We start from the raw sequence: 19897 nt of genomic DNA, 5'->3' as shown, positions 1-19897 counted from the left end.
ACATCTCCATCTAGTGGCAAGGCAGAGGGCAATTTGAAAACTTTTTCAAAAACAAAAAAGCCACAATAACATCAAATATTCCTGAAATCACCAACATTAAAAGTTAGAAAACGTTCCCCATTAAACAGGTTCTACACCAGATTTTTGCATGGTTTACTATGTTGCTTTGTTAAGCACTTTGTAACTTGGATTTTGAACAGTGTTCTATTATTAAAGATGTATTATCAGTGCACATACAGAGTTTAAGTACGTTTCACATTCACCTATTAAAGAGGGACATTTTTAGTTGTTAGCTTAATTTTGAGTGAGCTAGAACGGCTTAGATAAGTGCCATGTGAAATCTTGAAATATTTATATATAATTCTACACTTTCATTTAGCAGACACTTTTATCCAAAGTTAGTACATCCAAGAGTAGATACAACACAAGCAAGGATCTAGTCAGGAGAAAACAAGATGGATAAGTGCTGGCTACAGGCAGTGGAAATGTAATGGGATTCTTTTTTTTTTTTTTTTGCAGTCTGTCAAGTGCAAATATGTTCAGTGAAGAGCTGGGTTTTTAGTCTTTTCTTAAAGACTGAGAGACACTGCAGATGGAACGGAGTTTGGGAACTCGTTCCACCACCGGGGAACCACAGAGGAGAAGATGGAGCAGCCCTGTTGTGGTGGTTGGATCAGGTGCCTTTTGCTGGCTGAGCATAGTGTATATATTCCTAGGTTGTTGATACTTCAATGAGGAGGAAGTAATACTTCCAGTGGTAATACTTTTTTAAGCTAATTACACCCAGATGACACAATTTATAGACATTATCTTATTACACATCTGAACTCATGAGTGGAAGAGATCTTAAAGAGCTAAACACACACATCGGGGTTGTATGTTTGTGTGGGAATGGTCTGATCTTGATTTACACTGGCCTGGCAAGAGTGATTCACATGTTGCTAGACTCTTGCTTGGTGCATGGAAATACACAACCGTTCAGAAGTTTGGGGTCACCCAGATAATTTCAGATTTTCCATGAAAACTCTTACACTTTAATTCATGTGCTAACATAATTGCACAAGGGTTTTCTAATCATCAATTAGCCTTTCAACACCATTAGCTAACACAACGTAGCATTAGAACACAGGAGTGATGGTTGCTGGAAATGTTCCTCTGTACCCCTATGGAGATATTCCATTAAAAATCAGTTGTTTCCAGCTAGAATAGTCATTTACCACATTAACAATGTCTAGACTGTATTTCTGATTCATTTAATGTTATCTTCATAGAAAAAAAATGCTTTTCTTTCAAACATAAGGACATTTGTAAGTGACCCCAAACTTTTGAACATGTGATGCCAACTTTTTCCCAGCTGTATATCACCCACATCAAAACAGTGAAACACGTAGACAAAAACACAAATATAGAAATGTGTCACCTGAAATGACAACAATTGTCCCACTTCATCTCTGTTTTCAGAGCATTAACAATGTCCTCAAAATGCACTTAAAACCTAATTCTACATCATTTAAAAGCCCATCAGTCTTAGATTTATGTACTAAAAAAAAAAAGATGAGAATCAAGCAAAGTAAAGTCAAACAGATTATTCTGTACATTTGGCCTGGTTTTATTGTGAATACCAATTAATAAGTATGGTTAAAAGAATACATACAAACAGCAGGGTACAAGTTTAGACAGAACCTTTACAACAATGTTTGTTCGAAACTTAAAAACAGGCAGCATCTCAATCCTGTACAAAAGAAAGTTATATTGGGGCCGCAATCCAACACTGCGGTGCAACAAGATGTTACATTTAGATATGATGTGTGATGATAAACTGGCTCCTGGTTGCATGGTCCCAGAATAGCTGCTACTTTGATATTTTCAACCCTCTTTGAACAAAACAGATTGATGTTATTTCACGTTTGCTTTTAGTTAAAGGCAGCAAAAAAGAATAAGATTTCTTATCTTCGAATTAGTTATATTAATGCTCAAAGAAAGTTCAGGAGGAGTAAAAATCATAGGTTCCAGACTTAAGATGTGGGTTGTTTATATTTTTAAACCAGCACAGTGGTGGTGAGGGGTAGCAGATTTGAAATACAACATCTGAAGAGAAATGTAAATGACACAAATTTGTCAGAATAGCACATCGATTTGCCTTGCAACTGGAAAATCTACTTCAAAGCTTCGTAATTCCTTCATGTAGCATCATTCATTATTAAATACAACAGATACATCATTTTCCTGTTTCACTAGCTTGTTGCAATCCCATCAGTTTTTTGTAAACATGAACTCTTTTCCAAAGACTGTGAACATGTAGAAGCCATAAAAATCACTCAGACTTAGGATTATGGTAGAGTATATGAAGTAGCTACCATATCTGAGCTTGAATGCTTCATGTGTCACTAACTTGGTGAGGTTAGGGAGCCTTTGGTTAAGAGCTGCTCACAAATTCTGACTTGAATTGTCCAGAATACTAGAAACCATACTTCAGCTCTGCTTCAGGTAGAAGTTGTTTTAGTGTTAACACAGCTCTGAGAAAGAACAAGTTTAAAACGCATGGGGTGGGGGTGGTTCAATTAGTTTTCACATTACCATTTGACCCTACAGTACAATAAGCATGTATCAAACACAGAGAAAAATATCCATGTTCTCAAGTGAGCGATTTAAATATACAACTAAGTTAAGCAGAATATCACATACTCTGCCCTATTCTCTGAATACGTACATCCTGCACTGGTTCTCCATTTAAAATATCATAACAATAATCAAAACATAAATTAAAATGCACTACAAAAAAAACATAGTATTCATTTTTTTAACACTGACTAAAGAGATGCTTGAAAGACACTGGGGTTCAGAGTCCTCCCCTTAGTATCCAAGTCTGTGGTACCAGTATATCAGTACAGCTCCTGATGGAGACAGAGCAAAGCCTGCATCCAGCAAAAAGGATGCAATACTAGCTCAGTTTGAAAAGGAAAACTCTGCAGTATGAAGTAAGGAGTCAATCATATTTTTTTTAAAAATCATGGTATTTTGGGGCGTGTGAGCATTTTTACACTTTGTTCTCTTTGGCTTTTACGCCTTAAATTCAGCTGGACAGAACAACCTGACTGCAGAGTTCACCTTTAAGGCTGAGAGAATCACCCGGAGCTGCGCTAACATACGGCCACCCATGAGGTCATCATCCGGCTTCACGACTAGTTCATTACAGTATTTACAAGAGTCATGTGCATGCTTCAGTTCCTCTTGTTTCTTTTCCCTCCAAAAAACAAAGTGGCTTCAGTTTCAGTACTTCTAAAAGTTGACAACATATATAGAATGGAGTAGTAGCGTAATGGTTTTAGCTAAAAGTCTTTTTTTTTTTTTTTTTTTTAAAAAGAAAGAAACGTAAGTCAACGCCCCTTTTTTGTGACACTATTAGCACTGTAGTTGTTCTAAGTGGTGAGAAGGCTGTGGCATACTGTGGATTTAATTGTGTTAGAGTTTGAATGAAGGTAAATTATCGCGCCCTACTGAGGATGTGTGAATCAAGTAGAACTGTGTTTGTGAGAGCACCCACCGCTCTACATCTGCCTGTAGTGTGTACTGTGTGCGTCACTCCAGTGTGCATACCAAGGGAATGCCTTTGTGTACTTCACACTTGATCAAATAGTAATTGCATATGTATTTTGTGTTTAGGATAAACTGGCTACAGTTACACTTGTTTACTCAAAGCAATTTGTCAATGATAATTTTTCTCTGAAGAGACCTGACATTTGGTAAAGATTGTTTTCAGAAGCTACAAGGTTAGAACTATTGGATTGGTACTAATTATAATAATAATACACTGAAACAACTGTTGAATGGATTGATAATATAACATATAAAGAGGCAAACAATAGATCCCAAATTGAAATATGTCTACAAACAAGCAACTCCAAATTATGATGATTATAGTATCCAATATTAGATCACTAATAAATATTGTTTTAGACACAACTTTGTCATGTTGACAGATTAATGCCTAACAGAACTTTTTAGTGCAAAATTATGTAGTTTTTTCCTGTAAGCTTCTGATGAAATAAAGAAAGTGTTACCACAATTTTTCAACAGGATGATCATAAAAATGAAGCAATAAATGTCAGGCCTCTTACATAAAAATGGATAATGCATGTATTGCTATCAGATCTAGGTTTAGAAGTTATCTGGTTTGAATGAAGACCAAAACTTGACTTAGTGTAACCAAAAGCTGCTCATTGTCTTCACATCCGAGTCAGCTAAAAATGCAGAAAAATTGAAAATCTAGACACATAATTAATCAAATGCATTCCTAAACGGAACACAGCATCCAGAGTACGCTCTTCAAATCCAAGCCTTGTGATCACTTCTAAAGCTGGAGTGAGAAGTGTAACTGCGTATTTAACTGTACCTGTCAAATAAAACTAAAAGTGTGCCATATGTCAGTGTTATTCTACTCTATCTGCATTTTTTTCTTACCCATCTGGTGTTTCATGATGAAAAGAAATCCTAAAGAAGAAAATTAGCTACAACTATTTGATCAGGTCTGATGCATGTGTGTGTGTAGGTGTGAGGATAACGGCGAGCTCTGGGGGCCCTATAGCAAGGCTTTCTCTGAGTAAGGGGCCTGTGGGGCGTCTGAGGAAGGTGCTATGCTCGTGCCGGAAGGGGTGCTGTAGTTTGCCGTCTGCGTCATGCCTGCAGGAGTTGTGCATGGTGCGGTGCCAGGGGCGCTGGCTGGGTTCTGGTAGGACTGAACATCTGCTGGGGCCATACTGCCTGGAGCTGCAGTGTAGACTGGCGGCTGGCCCATGTACATATGGACGTCACTGTTGGAAGAATAAAGAAAAAGTAATTAGTACATTTCAGGAAGGTTGACTCCTTAATAGGGCAGAAATGATTCCTCCAGTTATTCGAGTAATTTGATTACTAAAATTTGTTTCATCCACTACATACATGCGAGTCCGGATCTAGACTTCACCCTATATGGACATGGACCTATAATCAATAAATTATAAGGGGATTTTAAATTTGACGGGATGCTTCTATTTTACGCATCCCCGCCTTCCTGGGATCCTGGGATTCCTGCATGGAGTTTGCATGTTCTCCCTCTTCAGCGTGGGTTTTGTCCGGGTTCTCCGGCTTCCTCCACAGTCCAAAAACATGCTGAGGTTGATTGGTAACTCTAAATTGTCCATAGGTGTGAATGTGAGTGTGATTGTTTGTCTCTATGTGCAGCCCTGTGATACACTGGCGACCAGTCCAGGGCGTCCCTTGCCTTCACCCTAAGCCAGGTGGGAATAGACTCCAGCCCCTCCAGCCCCCACCTCCTGCTGCTCTGAGTTTCTCTTTATAACATAAATACTGTTTTCATTCACAAAGTAATTGCTACTGTGCTGGTTTTGAGCATTGTTGAGCTACTGGCAATACAAGCCACCAATGTTTCACTTTTGCAGGAAAAAAAGCCAAGCACAAATGGGAGGGGTTGTGTGATTTGAGCTGTTTAACTTTAACCATCTGTATAAAGTGAAACTGATGGCAGCATAATTTGTGAATGAACAAAACCAAAAGTATTTCTGTTTAAGAAACGTAGAACTACAAAAGTGAGTATAACATTACTGTGTTAGAGATGCCCCGATCAAGTTTTTACTCCGCCAAAGAACGACAGGGTTATAGGAGTGAGTGAGTCTGTCTGTCTGTAATAATACAAGGAACAACTGATTAAATTGTGGGGGTGTGTCCGAGTCCCATCATTTCCCACTGCCTGCTACGTATTTAGGTCACGAGATTCGGTATCCGTACGTAACATACACATGCATAACATACACCTGTGCTCAGCGCAAGGACATTTTGTTTGTGGGTACAGCTATATTAAATATCCACATTCCATGTTGCCGTGATTTCTGCCACAAATTTTTTCAAAATTTTAGCCATCAGAAATGATACGACGACTGAGCAGCCTTGGCGGAGTACTGCGCTCTCTGAGTGCTTTTCCTGTTTGTTTAATGTGCTAGCAAGCAAAAAGCATGGTGGGGGTTTAGCAAGTAAAGGGCCACAATCACAATGACACAATGAATGTTGAATGAAATCTGGCCAGCGCAATGCTGTATATGAACTCAAGCTGGCATCAATAGTATCCCAAAAGCATATGTGACAGCCACCTTTGTGATTCCTACCATATGTCTGACTTAAAACTGTATTAATCCAGTACACTCAATTTGTAGGAATAATTAACTGATTACTGATTGATGACGCTGCATATTAAGAATATATATTTAATTTTATTATACCTGAATGACAGGGGACACAACAAAGAACAAATAATGAACTAAGGATAGGTTCATGCTGATACCATTTAACTTAAATTGCCCTGATTGACTGCGATCAAGCAGACTGGTCTGATAATTGGTATCGGGACATCCTTAGTTTGCATAGAGATAAATTAGAGAATTAAATTCAGATTTTACTGACAGTACGAAGTATGGCAGCAGATTTGACGGTGCATTAGCCATAAAATTGACTGTAGTGAAGACATCATACTGAAACACAATATACTCATTATGTTATAACAAGTCAAGGTGGGTTTCTATCTGCATTTGCGCAAAGTAACAACCCATACTAGAAAATTTACAGTTCTAGCACATTTGTCATGCAAAACTGAAAAACGGTAAATACGCTAACAAAACATATACACCACATTTCAAAAGTTTGGGGACACTTACAAGTGTCCTTATTTTTGAAAGAGAAGGATTTTTTTTCAATGAAGATAACATAAAATGAATCAAAAATATACTCAAGACATTGTTAATGTGGTAAATGACTATTCTAGCTGGAAAAAAAGGCTGATTTTAAATAGAATATCTACATAGGGATACAGAGGAACATTTCCAGCAACCATCACTCCTGTGTTCTAATGCTACATTGTGTTAGATAATGGTGTTGAAACGCTAATGGATGATTAGAAAACCCTTGAGCAATTATGTTAGCACTTGAATAAAAGTGTGAGTTTTCATGTAAAACATGAAATTGTCTGGGTGATCCCAAACTTTTGAACTGTAGTGTATAAATAAGTGAAAAAAAGTTTATGAGAAATAGTAGACTGAGAGAAAGACAGTGAAAACTGAAATTCCAAAGAAGAGGAAATGACAAATGATGATGATGTCAACAACTGGTAGTAACCTGTAGTGTGTTAGGACACCAACACACAGATGTATATGAGGCTTACCTGGGAGCTGGCTGAACAGGAACAGGGGCTCCAGCAGGAAGCTGCTCCATAGGAACAGTATAACCTTGCACCCCAGTACCGCTCATGGCATATGAACCTGATGCAGGCTGGCCGGGGTAGACCTGTGGTCGTGAACATGCACGTTCAGCCCATACTGAGACTTAATTAACTATTAAGGCATTTGAAAAATTTATAACAATTTAATGCATGGACACAGTACAGTAATCATCTGTATTATGGAAGCACTGTTAAAAATTACACACCATACAAGAAACACAAGCAAACCACAAAAAAAACATTGATTCATGGTTGGTAGCATCATTAGTCAACTCAACAGCAACATTCTATCAGCATGTCAAAGCAATATTAATGTACAGTTGACTTTACCTGTTGTGCAGCGTTGGCAGGTTGCTGCATGTAGTACTGTTGGCTCTGCAGCTTGGCATACATGGCATAAACTGGATCTTCATTCATCAGCTTGGCATACAAAGACAGAGCTTCCATCACCTTCACATTCAGCTCTGACAGCTCTGAGTGCTTCCTGGTGATACAATCCCACACACAATTAAAGACAGTTTGATTCTCTTCAATGAATGTTTATTAAATGCTGGAACTTCATATGGTTACGTCTGCCCATAAAATCTTACCCTTTCCTAAGTTCAGAACATTATTTTCTATGAGTAAAGCATCCCAGTGTACCTGTCTATATCCTCCAACTTCTGGTCAATGAGGGGTCCCATTTGATTGCAGGCACCTGATTAAAACAACAAACATAAACAGTTATTGCTTGCATTTCAAACCAAAAATAATCCACCTTTACAAAAAAAAATAAGAAATTCTGATTTATTACGACATACACTTTCACTTTGATTCATGTTATATTAGTTCCATCTTTAAATTCAGTTTACCTTCCAGCTGTAGTAACTCAACGCTGTCTGATTGGTTGTCTGTTGGATCTGCACTTTGAATCATCTGCAGTAGCTGGTCCATTTTGTCCTGGAAGGTATCAGTAAAGGTGAGGAATTTTACAACATACTCAAGAGGAAGTTGATTCATTTTAAAATATAGGACCTCAACTATGATAGTCCACAACTGTAATTTTGTGTTTGGTAGTCATTTTTAAAATGCTGTACTAGAATGAAGCTCTGCATTTACTGTATCAACTGTAATGTCTTAATGAGGCTGAATGGCAAGCAAGTGCACACAGAAGAGAAATTACCTCGTCAATAAATACAGGCTCCTGTTCGGGTTCTATAGTCTCCACCTGGATGTCCTCACTGAACTGTACCGTCTTCTTCTCTGTCTTCACTGTGGATGTCCAAGTAACAGCAGATGTGGCAGCAGAAAAGCAACAGCATAAGAGTTAAGGATACACCAACTCAATCATCAGTACACCAACCCAGATATCGGATGAAAACACGTGCCACCTGACACACACTCTTGGCAAACTGTCATGTAAATATTTGGAAAGTAATTCTTTGTGCTACAAAGTATAACATGAAAGAGCAACCATAACACAAAGACATCATTTTCTGAGTGTTTCACATAATGGTGAAAAAAAATGTAAAATCGTATAATGCATGTGTGCAGCATGGATGTTTTGAAGGAATAAAACATGAAGAAGCATCATCTAAAAGAATTTGACAAAGCTGTACAGGCAAATGATCAAAGGAAATGTACGCTGCAGCAATGACAATTTGGATGTAATGAAGAAGCTGGACAAACTCCCATTAAAAGGCAACAAAGCAAAGCTGTTAACTATAGAATCCATTATGCAACATGACCAATCTTTTCCTGTGGGGCTCGCACAGTTATTGAACTTCTTAAGCTGCAACATTAAACTGGTGATGTACAGTATGTGTGTACAGGCAACTACATGAACAGCAGTGAGTTTTAAACTGACCTCAAATGTCTGTTGTGCAAAATTTTAAATACGAAAAGCAACAACCTTTACGCTTAGAAAAGAAGCTTATACCAAAGACTAAACATTTTTATGACAGCAATGAAGGGAATTAAGGAAATAAAAAGAGCATGCACCAGTTTACAAGACAGTGCCAGGATGTGGATGTGAAAGTTGAATGGCTTAATAACAGTTCAGTAGCTACCAAGAAAAAATAATTTTGCAGTATGAAGCTCTCTACAACAAGGAAATTAATCTAAATGCTATCTGACACTTCGAGTGATTTCCCAGAAACACAGGCAGCATTGTTGTTGAATGTATGTAGTAACATATCTATCTTTTCCAGTTTATGACACCAATATCTTGACGGTGCTGTCTGTATTTGCACTGTGCTCTTTGCATTGCTTTGCCGGCTGTAAGTGATAAAGTATCTCCCACTCCAAGATCTATAAAGCAATATTGCTAATGGACTAAAAGGGCTATCAAAGGATTAGCAATGACATAGCTGAAGACAAGGAGTGTGTGTGTGTGTGTGTGTGTGTGTGTGTGTGTACTCACTCATCTCAGGCTCTGCAGTGAGGTCAGCAGTGACAAAGTTGGAAGGGAACAACCCCACTCCCTGGTATGTTTCCCCTTTCCACCAGTTGGGGTCACTGAAAGAAAGACAAGCACGATCAAATGATGAACAGGAACTGAAACAGGAAGAACAAGAACAGCACTCAGAGAGTGCAGTACTCCGCCAAGGCTGCTCAGTCGTTATATCGTTTAAGATGGCTGAAATCTTGAAAAACTTTGTAGCAGAAATCACGGCATTATGGAATGTGGCCATTTAATATAGATGTACCCACAAACAAAATGTCCTTGCACTGAGCACATGTGTGTGTTATGCATGTGTACATTACGTACGGACACCGTATAGCATGACCTAAATATGTAGTGCACGGCGGGAAATGATGGGACTCAGAAACACCCCCACAATTTAATCAATTGTTCCTTTTATCATTTCCGACAGATAAGTCCCAATAAGTCTGCAGTGGTCGATTTGTAGCAGGATCGCAATCATGTGATCATCAGCAGGCAGCTGACATAGTGTTCACTGGTTGTCATAGTTACAGTGACGCCATACTACTATCTCGCAATGATACAGAAATCTTTAACAAATCCATGGATCCAGACTATAAGCAGCATCACTGCCAAAATCTAATCACTTGGTCCTTGTGTCATTTCTGACCTTCCCTTAAAATTTCATTCAAATCTGTTTTTGAGTAATGTAGCGAACAGACACACAGACAGACAGACAAACGTACACCGATCACCTGAAAACTCCGCTGCGTTCCTTGGCAAATTAACAATACAGCTTTTACTAACTGGTGCAACTTTCCTAATCACATAGTCTTTCTTTTATACTTCAAGTACATAGTATAGGTCCCCTTATGAAGTACATACTGTTTCATGCAGAATGCAATAGGGACATAGTACTTTCTTATAATAACTCGCCTTAAAGTTTGACTGCTGAAGTTTGTTGTGAAAAATGAGCCGTTATCAGTGTGTGCGTGCTCAGCAGCTCAAGCTTGTTTTTACTTGTAAGAGACACTGTAACGTATGTGACATTACCATGCAGAGGACTGAGTGTCAGAATGGCCAGAAAAGTATGCTGGCATGGATACTGTAGGAATTCCCACAGGGTGTAGTGTGACATCCAGTTATTTTATATTTAAGACTCATAAAATTTGTCTCTAGCATACTATATAAAGCACCTAAAGTCTGGACACATAGGAAATGTCATTAAGTATCTTTTTTTTTTTTTTTAATGGCTTTGTCGAAAGAAGAAAGATTTAAACTGGTACTTCTCAGTGGATGTGAAAGATGAACATATCGAAAGATAGCAGATGAATTTAATGCAAGTCATCCAAGGAGGATTCCACTTGGCTTTTCTACGATGGTGAAGGTGGTTAAAAAGTTTCCTGTCATGGACAAACCCCTCCTGAATGACCAAATGTATCAGCAGAAACTAAATAATTGGTCAAGGATAAAATTCATGCTAGCCCCAGAAATCACTTACCTAACTCTAACCCTATCTTTTAATATCTCCATCCTTCATGTCCACTGAGAAATACCAGTTAAACTCTTTGTTCTTTCGACAAAGCCATATTTAATCTGTGGAGGCAAAAAAAATTATAGTTAATGAGATTTCCTGTGTGTCCAAACTTTAGGGACACCTTGTAGTATGATATATGAGTGCTGGAACGTACCCTATGTTTCATGTGTTTCCCTGTCAGTGCTGGAGACAGACCTCATATTAAATATCAATCAGTTTAAATGTGCAGATTGTTTCAAAACTTAATTTGCAGAGTTTCTAGCTTCTTTAAAACATCCGAATATTTTTTTTAAAATTACTTTTTGAGCCATTTGTTGACTTTATTAGATAGGTTAATAGAGGGAGACAGGAATGTAGGGAGAAGAATGGGGGGAAGACCTGCAGTTAAAGGCTGTGAGCTGGAATCAAACCCAGGCCACTGTATCAGGGAATACAGCGCCTGTTAATGAGTCGCCGTGCAGCCAGCTGAGCTATCAGGGCATCCAAAACATCAGAATATTTTAATGAGTTTTGGAAAAGTTGATAAGCAGTTTCCCTTAAAATCCAAATGCAGTTCATCAGACTGGTTAAGCTGTAACACCATGGCACTTAAAAGGTATTTTCTTGTAGATGGTAGATTCAGCGCCCTTTTAAAGGGCATTTCAACAGGAAAGATGCTTTACAACACCATCCAACTTAGAATGCAACATATTTAACAATTTCTTGTTTGCTGTGTGTACTGGTTTATACTTGTGAATAAGTTCACCTGTCGTCCAGGATAGTGATGATTTCTCCCGACTTAAAGGTGAGCTCATTGTCCTCTGCTGCCTCAAAGTCGTAAATGGCACGGACTTTTCTACCATCAGACTTGTGTGAAGACAGCAGAGTGGAGGTGTTGGGGTAAAGGCTCGACAAGGAGGTCTGCGGTTGCTGACGTTGCTCCTTCAGCGACAACTCAATAGCTGCACACAACAGAGACAAAAATGTGTGACTGTGTGTTTGCCCTTGAAAGTCCTGGGATGCTTAACCTGCTTTGCCCTGAGGCGACTTCAGCAAAATAACAGGAGGCCAGGGGCCAGTTAATGAACACACCATAATATTAATTAGATAAAGTGAATCAAAAATAAACCTATTAAAACTAACTCATAACTCATCCTTCTTTGAAGTAATTTATTTCCAAATTGAGTAACAGCCAAGGGGCATTAATAAACAAACCAATAGAAAAATCCAAAGTGAATTAATTTATTTTCATTTTGAATTAGAAAATGGTGAGATGTCAGCCAGCATCCTATTAACCTGAGTATCACTGCCTTACACCTTGTTAAACATCTGCAATTCATTAATCCAGCATAAATGGAGAGTTAAGCAAAGCCAGTAAATAATTATCAGAGATGCTAGTGTGCATTTTTTGAGTGCAATATCTGTTCAAATGCATTTCTACACTGACGTCTGAATACTGAAAACCTTACATAAGCAGTTCAGTCATTTGCAAAGTTATTACAAGCTCGAAGTCTCTTTACCTTTGGCCAAGTCTTCTTCCTCTTTTTTGTTTGTTGAGGTGGAAGGATCCTTTGCCACTAAAGCTGGGCTTGCTTTTGCTTGCTCTGCAGCCTGGGAAAAGACGATAATCATATGCTTAGGAGAATCATGACTCAGACTCATGACTGAGAGGAACAAACGGATGAGTCTCTGTCTCAGCTTTTCAACAAGAGAAAAATCAGTGTCACCATTTAATTCAAACATTTTTGTTATATAAATACAATATTTTAAATATAAATGTTATATTTGTTTTGGCATTTTAACATTAAATAGTGACAGTATAGAATCAGCTGAAATCAAACTTGTCTAATCCCCTATATTACATATACCTGGGATCCCACAGCTGGGAAAGTGACACCCTGCTCACGTAGATTCTTAATCATTGCTGAGATCAGACTGAGTTGTGGATCGTTACGGAAGTCCTCTGCCCACTCCACCATCAGGGCCTTCAGCTTCTCACACACTTTGGGGTGACCCTTGAAACACATAAAAAAAAAGCATATCATGAAAAAAAGAATAGAGTATGACCTAATCTGAAGAAATCACTAACAAGAAAAGCACTCAGAGAGCGCAGTACTCCGCCAAAGCTGCTCAGTCATTGTATCATTTCCAATGGATGAAATCTTTAATAAAAAATGACCTTGCGGTGAGCACAGGCGTGTGTTATGCATGTGTGCATTATGTATGGATACCGAATCCCGTGACCTAAATATGTCACAGGCGGCGGGAATTGATGGAACTCGGAAACACCCGATAAGTCCCTGTAAGTCCACAGCGGTGGATTTGTAGCAGGATCGCAATCACGTGATCGTCAGCAGGCAGTTGACGTAGCGTTCACTTGCAGTCATAGTTACAGTGACGCCGTGACGCTATCTCGCAATGACACAAAAATATTTAGCAAATCTGTGAATCCAGATTATAAGCCGCATCACTGCCACATCCAAATCCATTAATCCGTTTTTGAGCAATGTTGCTAACAGACAGACAGACAGACAGACAGACAGACAGACAGACAGACAGACAGACAGACAGACAGACAGACGTACGCCGATGGTCACATAACTCTGGTGGAGTAATATTTAGCATGGTGTATTTGAATTACACATAAAAAGTGAAAATGACCACATACCTTGTTTAAGACATTACTGACTTCACTGGCAAACTCTCTGGAGCACACCTCCAAGTGGAATATTTTCCCACAGTTTGAGACACAAGCACCAAGAAGCTGTGAGGACAAAGGGCACACAATATACATGTGGCTTGATAATTAATCACACAGCTGACACACACATGCAGCACACATCAGGATATAACTTATGAGAAATTTGGGTTCTCCCCTTAGACACAGCTTAATGCCTTTAAGAACTGAACATTCACACCTAAAACAAACATGGCTGTTTGATTACAGTCTGCTTACAGTCAGCGCCTGCATGGCTACATGGGGATCTCTGTGGTTCACTCTTCGCATTATAGAGCGGAGACATTCTTTGGGCCTGCAACACAATAGTGGAATGTTTGAGGATATTAACTGAACAGTGACATATTGATACCGCCTTCAATGTTTTCTTGTAAATTTTATTGGAATTAACTTTCAACCACAGAATACATATTTTAATCATGGAAAACCATTTTTAAAATGCAGAAATGTGTTTGTGTAACTTAGTAGGGGGAAGGTTCACTTACCCAGTGCGTGACTGTCCTATCTTATCACATATGTCCAGGATGAGGCCCCAGTCCTCAGCTGTGTTCATCTCACTGGTCGCTTTCTCTGCAGGAAAGAGCCACAACAAGCAACGTAAGCAGAAATCTTAAAGATTGCTAAAGCAATTTCTTTATGACATGACTTTCAAGACAGACACAAAGAAGAGGACCTTCCTGAGGAATAATAAACCTCACTGAATTAAAAAATTGTGGTAGCAAGCTGTGTGTAATAACATTTTAGTATTGACAAATTACACTCTATCAAAATTGCCGGTGAAAGAACCGGTGTATTATTTACAGAAAATAATAGGGCTGAAAATATAACAGAAGCCCCAGTAAGTACAACAACACTGCAGTAAATATCAACTTCACATAGCTCATAGTGGTTGATGTGTGTACTGATTTACCTTGAAGTTTATCGGAGACAAGAGCTAGTAGAATTAAGAATTATTCAGTGATCTTGAGTTCCTCTTTGCAAGTTCATTTTCCCTGTCTTTGGCATATATCACCACAGTTTTTTTTAGACTTCTCCCTTAGCCATATGACATAATTTTTTAGTGTTTGATGGACCCACTGTTCATGCATTCAGTGTAACATCTAGTCTCTTTGGATGTGACTTGCCTTGCCTCATTTTCCCATTAAAAAAGAATTAGCCAAAGTGATGAAGGTGAGACCTCCTACAAAGCTGATACATACTGCCTTCCAATCTTAGAATTCACATCTTTAGCTGTTGTTGTTACTGGAACATATAGTAGCTACTGGCCAAAGTGTCAAAAATAACCGTGATATATTCCATGAGACTGAAAAGCTTAAATGATTGCAGGGACAGCATGGTATCGGTGTTTGACTACGTGAAACAGTTTGTGAAGATAAAAATTTGCGATATCATTATATCTACAGCTGCGTAAACAATTATTAAGTTTTCTGTCTCTTCCTATGCGGTTGTTGGTGGGGTCATACTGCACTGTTTTAAGTTTGTAAAGGACAGCTGTTTTACTGATTTCAAGCTGGTTAGCCACAGCTCTGTATCTCTCTTTGTTAAGCACCTTGATGGCTGTCTTCTGGTCATCCTGCCATTCTGACCTGCTGACTTTACAGCTAATGCACAGAATAACGGTGACTCACAAAACGTTTCCAGCCATCTACTGTGAATCTTGAAATGCTTACATCAGTGAGTCAGTACATCATATTTATAAAGAGAATTTGTTGCATGCATCCTCAGGTCGTTTAGAAAATGCTGTGATAATTTGACCTGTATGATAAAATCCAAATAAAATTCTTAATGTTGAAGGCCTGTTGTGGTCTAAAAAGAATTTCCATAGCTACATTTGTTCATTACCTCTTTCTGCATCACATTTGTGAGCAATGTTGCTTGAATGTAACTGTGATGAAGTGACTTAGATGTAGCTAAGGAATTTAATTTGCTGAAATTGCAAAAACAAAACATTTATTTCAGATTCTTTACTTTTTAACAGATTCTCGATTGCTTTCCTGTATAGGGATATATAGTGAGACTGCAAACTGAAGTCACAAATACCAAAAGGAAGATTTTATCCACACATTAGTCTAGTAATAGCTGGTCAGTTCTAGTGCTTCAGAATCACCTACTGACATGTTGATTCAAAATCAGAACAGTCTGAATGTGATTATTCTAGCTGAGATACCACCTGACAGTCTAAACATACCCACCACAAGCTTGACCAGATCAGCAGTACCTGCTGGGTCTGAATGCTTTGCATGTTACTGTGCCGAAAGGCGTTTGTGTACTTTGTCTACACTTGCACACTGTACACGCCAATGAAACCGTTAAGCGGTTGACACAGAACAAAGAGAAGAGAGGAAACATTGCGTGAAATAATGGTTTCACACTAAACCGCATCCTGTCTCGCTTCCACTCACGGTGAGTTGTCAGGCTCATCATATCAGTTAGCAAACACACGATAGAATACAGAAAGGCAGCTAATGATGAGGCTGATGGCTGGCCAGCTACACCAATAAGCTGATGACAGCATCTGTGTCCCACTTCTATTGATAGTTATCTTGACCAACAAACACACTATGAACATATTATGACTTGAAAAATAACTCTTGGCTGATTTCAGGATGCCCTCGGTTGCTACTTGCTAGCTAAAGCTGAATGTAAGATGAGGGTGCAGGCTAGCCAACAGTGCTATCTGGCTAAGTGAGTGAATGACATTAAAACACAAACAAAATAAGATACTGAAGAAAATAACATGAACTGCTGCCTGTCAGTATATACAGCCGGCGATATTGACTACAAATCTGTATTACATTGGCAATATATTTCAGAAAATAACACGCAGACTTGGTACAGCTGGACAACAAAAACAAAGCTGTCTGATCACTGCTACTCTAGTTAGCTTACCACAATTAGCCTCTAGTTCTGATTACTCACCAACATCTTGGTCAAATGGGTTGGTCGTGAAGAGAGGCATCGCTGGTATGTCGACAGCAACAGATGTGGCCTTCCCCAGATATTTTCTTTCCCTTTTGTTATTATTTCATACAATAAAAATGCATAGTAACGACAACTTCGTGGATGTCAAATGTAGCAAGCTGGTTCTTTTCTACACAGTCACTCCTTCGCCAGACGGCAACAAGCAGAGCATGCTGGGTAATGGCACAGACGGTCCTGTATTAAACACACGGCTGTCCCTGACTGGAAGGGAACCGTCCCTGTCAAACACCTGCTAATGCCAGTCTCTGGTCCTTTGTATACTGGAGAAAATGAATCAGAAGCTGCAGATTGCCCTTACCGTAAAAAAAAAAAAAATAACATGTCATTGTCAGGTGACGAGGATCACGTGACATTACGTCGCCTTTTCAATGCACAATAAGTAAATAACTTAATAAAAATACAGCTGCAATTACTATAATTACCAACATATTTGAGTTCAAATAGTTACTGTGAATTTTTGTATAAAATCGGAAATTATTAATCAGTAGTAGTAGAAAGCAGAGTACTTTTACCAAAGTGCTGAACTTGTGTACAGTTTTAAGGTGCAGTCATATGGGTGCAGCATGCAACATAAGTGTGAGACAATATCTCCTCAGTGTCATGTAATTCATAATCGTTTCACCTCTCAATTATTGCCTTAAATTCAAGCTGAAGAGGAGGACAATTCAGAGCTATTGTAACAGGGTCAGTCGTGCAGCAGTGACTGTGGATTAAATGTCTATGTATTATTGTATTAGTAATATAAAACATACTATATATATATATATATATATGTGTGTGTGTGTGTGTGTGTGTGCGTGCGTGCGTGCGTGCGTGCGTGCGTGTGTGTGTACGTGTGAGTGTGTGTACGTGTGTGTGTATGTATTAGGGCCGGGACTTTAACGCGTTAATTTCGATTATTTAAAAGTAATAACGTAATTAATTGCGCCCTCCTCAGTTCCCTCATTTCTGGCACACCGGTAACTCTGATGAACACTCCAGCCCAGTAGGTGGCGGTAATGAACCTAATGTCTGTTTGTAGCCATGAAGAAGAAGCACAGGAAGCACTGAGTGAAGTCAGGCACTGGTGAACAGTGCAGGAAGACGAGATTGAGCTTGTTGGGCAGAAATTTTCCTTTTAAAAATCTTCTCGATGGCAGCTTGGATAAAAGCCTGGTCGTGTGCAAATTGTACCACAAAGAGTTTTCTGATCACTGCAGCACTTCAAGCCGACAGTATCACCTCGATGTAAAACATGTTGCTGTTAGCACCAGAGCTAACGTTAGCTACAAGTCATGCTAACGGCTAACGGTGTAGCCATCCCACAATAGACCACTTTTCTAGAAAGTGCTTGAGTTTACAGAAAGTCTTAAAATGTTGAATAAAATCGCTATAATTGCACTTAGATTTGCAGTAATCTGTGAATGTAGCAGACAGATGAAAAATGCAGATAAATAGAAATGAAAAACATTTTTGTGGTTTAAGTTTTTACTCCATTGAGGCTCTGCCTCCTTGGAGGAGGAATAGCCTAAACAACAAAAATATCTCTTTTAATAACTTATGAACTTTTTGTTTATAAAAAAATTACATCAATAAAAATTGATATTCCTATAAAAAGAACCATCAAAATTCCACCATTTATCAGACCCAGAAAAGATGAAAACAGAATGAATCTCTGGATTTTCAACTTTCTGAAGCTCCTTGAACTACTTATGCTGATTTTATGTGCCATACAGTGGAAAAAACAACTAAATTCAGGCTTTAAGTCATCAAAATCACTTTTTTCTATATATCCCATTTTCCTTTTTTTGAATAAATTTTAAATTATAAACACGTATATGTCTATTCATTGATTCAACTGTCAACCACAATTTTATTTGAATTGAAAAACTTCATTTATTGTGTCAAATATTGCTATTTGACAAAACTGCAATTAATTGCGATTAATTAATTACAAAGCCTGTAATTAATTAGATTAAAATTTTTTAGTCGCGTCCCACCACTAATATATATATATGTGTGTGTGTGTAGTGATGGCTGATCGAGGCTTTGTTGAAGCTTCGACACTTCATTCAAAACATGGTTCATTACTCGAGGCCTCAATGACGCACAGTGCTCGAGTAGGACATCTAGTGGTCAATAATATGAAGTGCAATCAAGACGTGGTCGGTTCATGGATTGTTTTGGATTTGATTCGCCATGCACACATTCCTGTTTGACTACACTAGATGATTGTATGGGTTGTAGTGGACACAAAAATAATATTACTAGTAATAGTAATGACAATAACTATTGAAGAGCACGTTTCTTATTTCCCATGTTTGTCTGTATCCCTATATACTCTTTGCTTATATTCTGTGTTATGAAACATTTAAACGGTGCTGCTACATTCATGAGATGCTCTACAAATACAGACTGATGTCATTTTCACATGGGGCTGGTGCAAATAAAGATTATATGGATTATTATGGATTTTGGCAAAGTATGTCTTGGGGTTTATTGGTAAAGAGGTCAGTAAAGAGGGTGTTCTTATGTAACTGGTTATGAGGTTTTATTGAGAAATAATTTATCAACAGTTTTGGGACCACTGTTCCCTCTAAGCTGCACGCGATACTTTTTTTTTTTTTTGCGCATTTATCATCTATTTTTTTTGCCATTTTCGAGTTTTTTTTAACTTGAGTCTCGATCGTTTTTCTCAGGAGGTTGGACTTTAGCCTTTGTGCTGGAGGGTTGAACCCTCAGTTCCAAGACTTTCAAAGCCTCCAGACCTCCCGAGTCCTCAGGACCTGAGCTTTCACACAGTCTGAGGGCTGAAATTTTCTAAGTCCCACAGTAGTTCTCCGTTAGATTGAACTTCCAGACAGTCCAAGGACTGATATCTTCTAAGTTCCTGAGTACTTCTCTGTTAGTTTGAACCTTCACACAGTCTGAGGACTGAAATCTTAAAAGTTCTTGAGTAGTTCTCTGTTAGTTTGAACCTTCAGACAGTCTGTTAATGCTTCGATTAAATCTTTA

General features: G+C 38.5%; 1 protein-coding gene across 1 annotated transcript; it reads right to left on the bottom strand.

Moving 5' to 3' along the window:
- Window positions 1-1585: 1585 nt before the first annotated feature.
- stam (signal transducing adaptor molecule (SH3 domain and ITAM motif) 1) lies at window positions 1586-17209 on the bottom strand. Its single transcript, XM_023265124.3, has 14 exons — window positions 16841-17209; window positions 14407-14491; window positions 14141-14216; window positions 13853-13948; window positions 13053-13199; window positions 12705-12795; window positions 11951-12146; window positions 9666-9760; window positions 8427-8515; window positions 8116-8203; window positions 7907-7961; window positions 7595-7748; window positions 7208-7329; window positions 1586-4811 (listed from the first exon to the last, which is right to left on the bottom strand). Exons 1-14 carry the CDS (start codon window positions 16878-16880, stop codon window positions 4580-4582), a joined length of 1566 nt encoding a protein of 521 aa, XP_023120892.1. The 5' UTR covers window positions 16881-17209; the 3' UTR covers window positions 1586-4579.
- Between the last annotated feature and the right edge of the window lie 2688 nt (window positions 17210-19897).

This window comes from Amphiprion ocellaris, chromosome 10, assembly GCF_022539595.1.
Source record: "Amphiprion ocellaris isolate individual 3 ecotype Okinawa chromosome 10, ASM2253959v1, whole genome shotgun sequence".
NCBI classification, from domain to species: domain Eukaryota; kingdom Metazoa; phylum Chordata; class Actinopteri; family Pomacentridae; genus Amphiprion; species Amphiprion ocellaris.
The sequence above is the reverse complement of the archived record's forward strand: the minus strand, read 5'-3'. Positions and strand labels throughout refer to the sequence as shown.

What these genes read in the sequence shown, in the direction of transcription:
- stam (XM_023265124.3), bottom strand. Translation starts at nt 16,880, where the DNA reads ATGCCTCTCTTCACGACCAACCCATTTGACCAAGATGTTG. An exon ending in TCAGTAATGTCTTAAACAAG is followed by an intron (nt 13,200 to 13,852) that starts GTATGTGGTCAT and finishes ATGTGTTTCAAG; the next exon opens with GGTCACCCCAAAGTGTGTGA. An exon ending in GGAAGAAGACTTGGCCAAAG is followed by an intron (nt 12,147 to 12,704) that starts GTAAAGAGACTT and finishes TGTTGTGTGCAG; the next exon opens with CTATTGAGTTGTCGCTGAAG.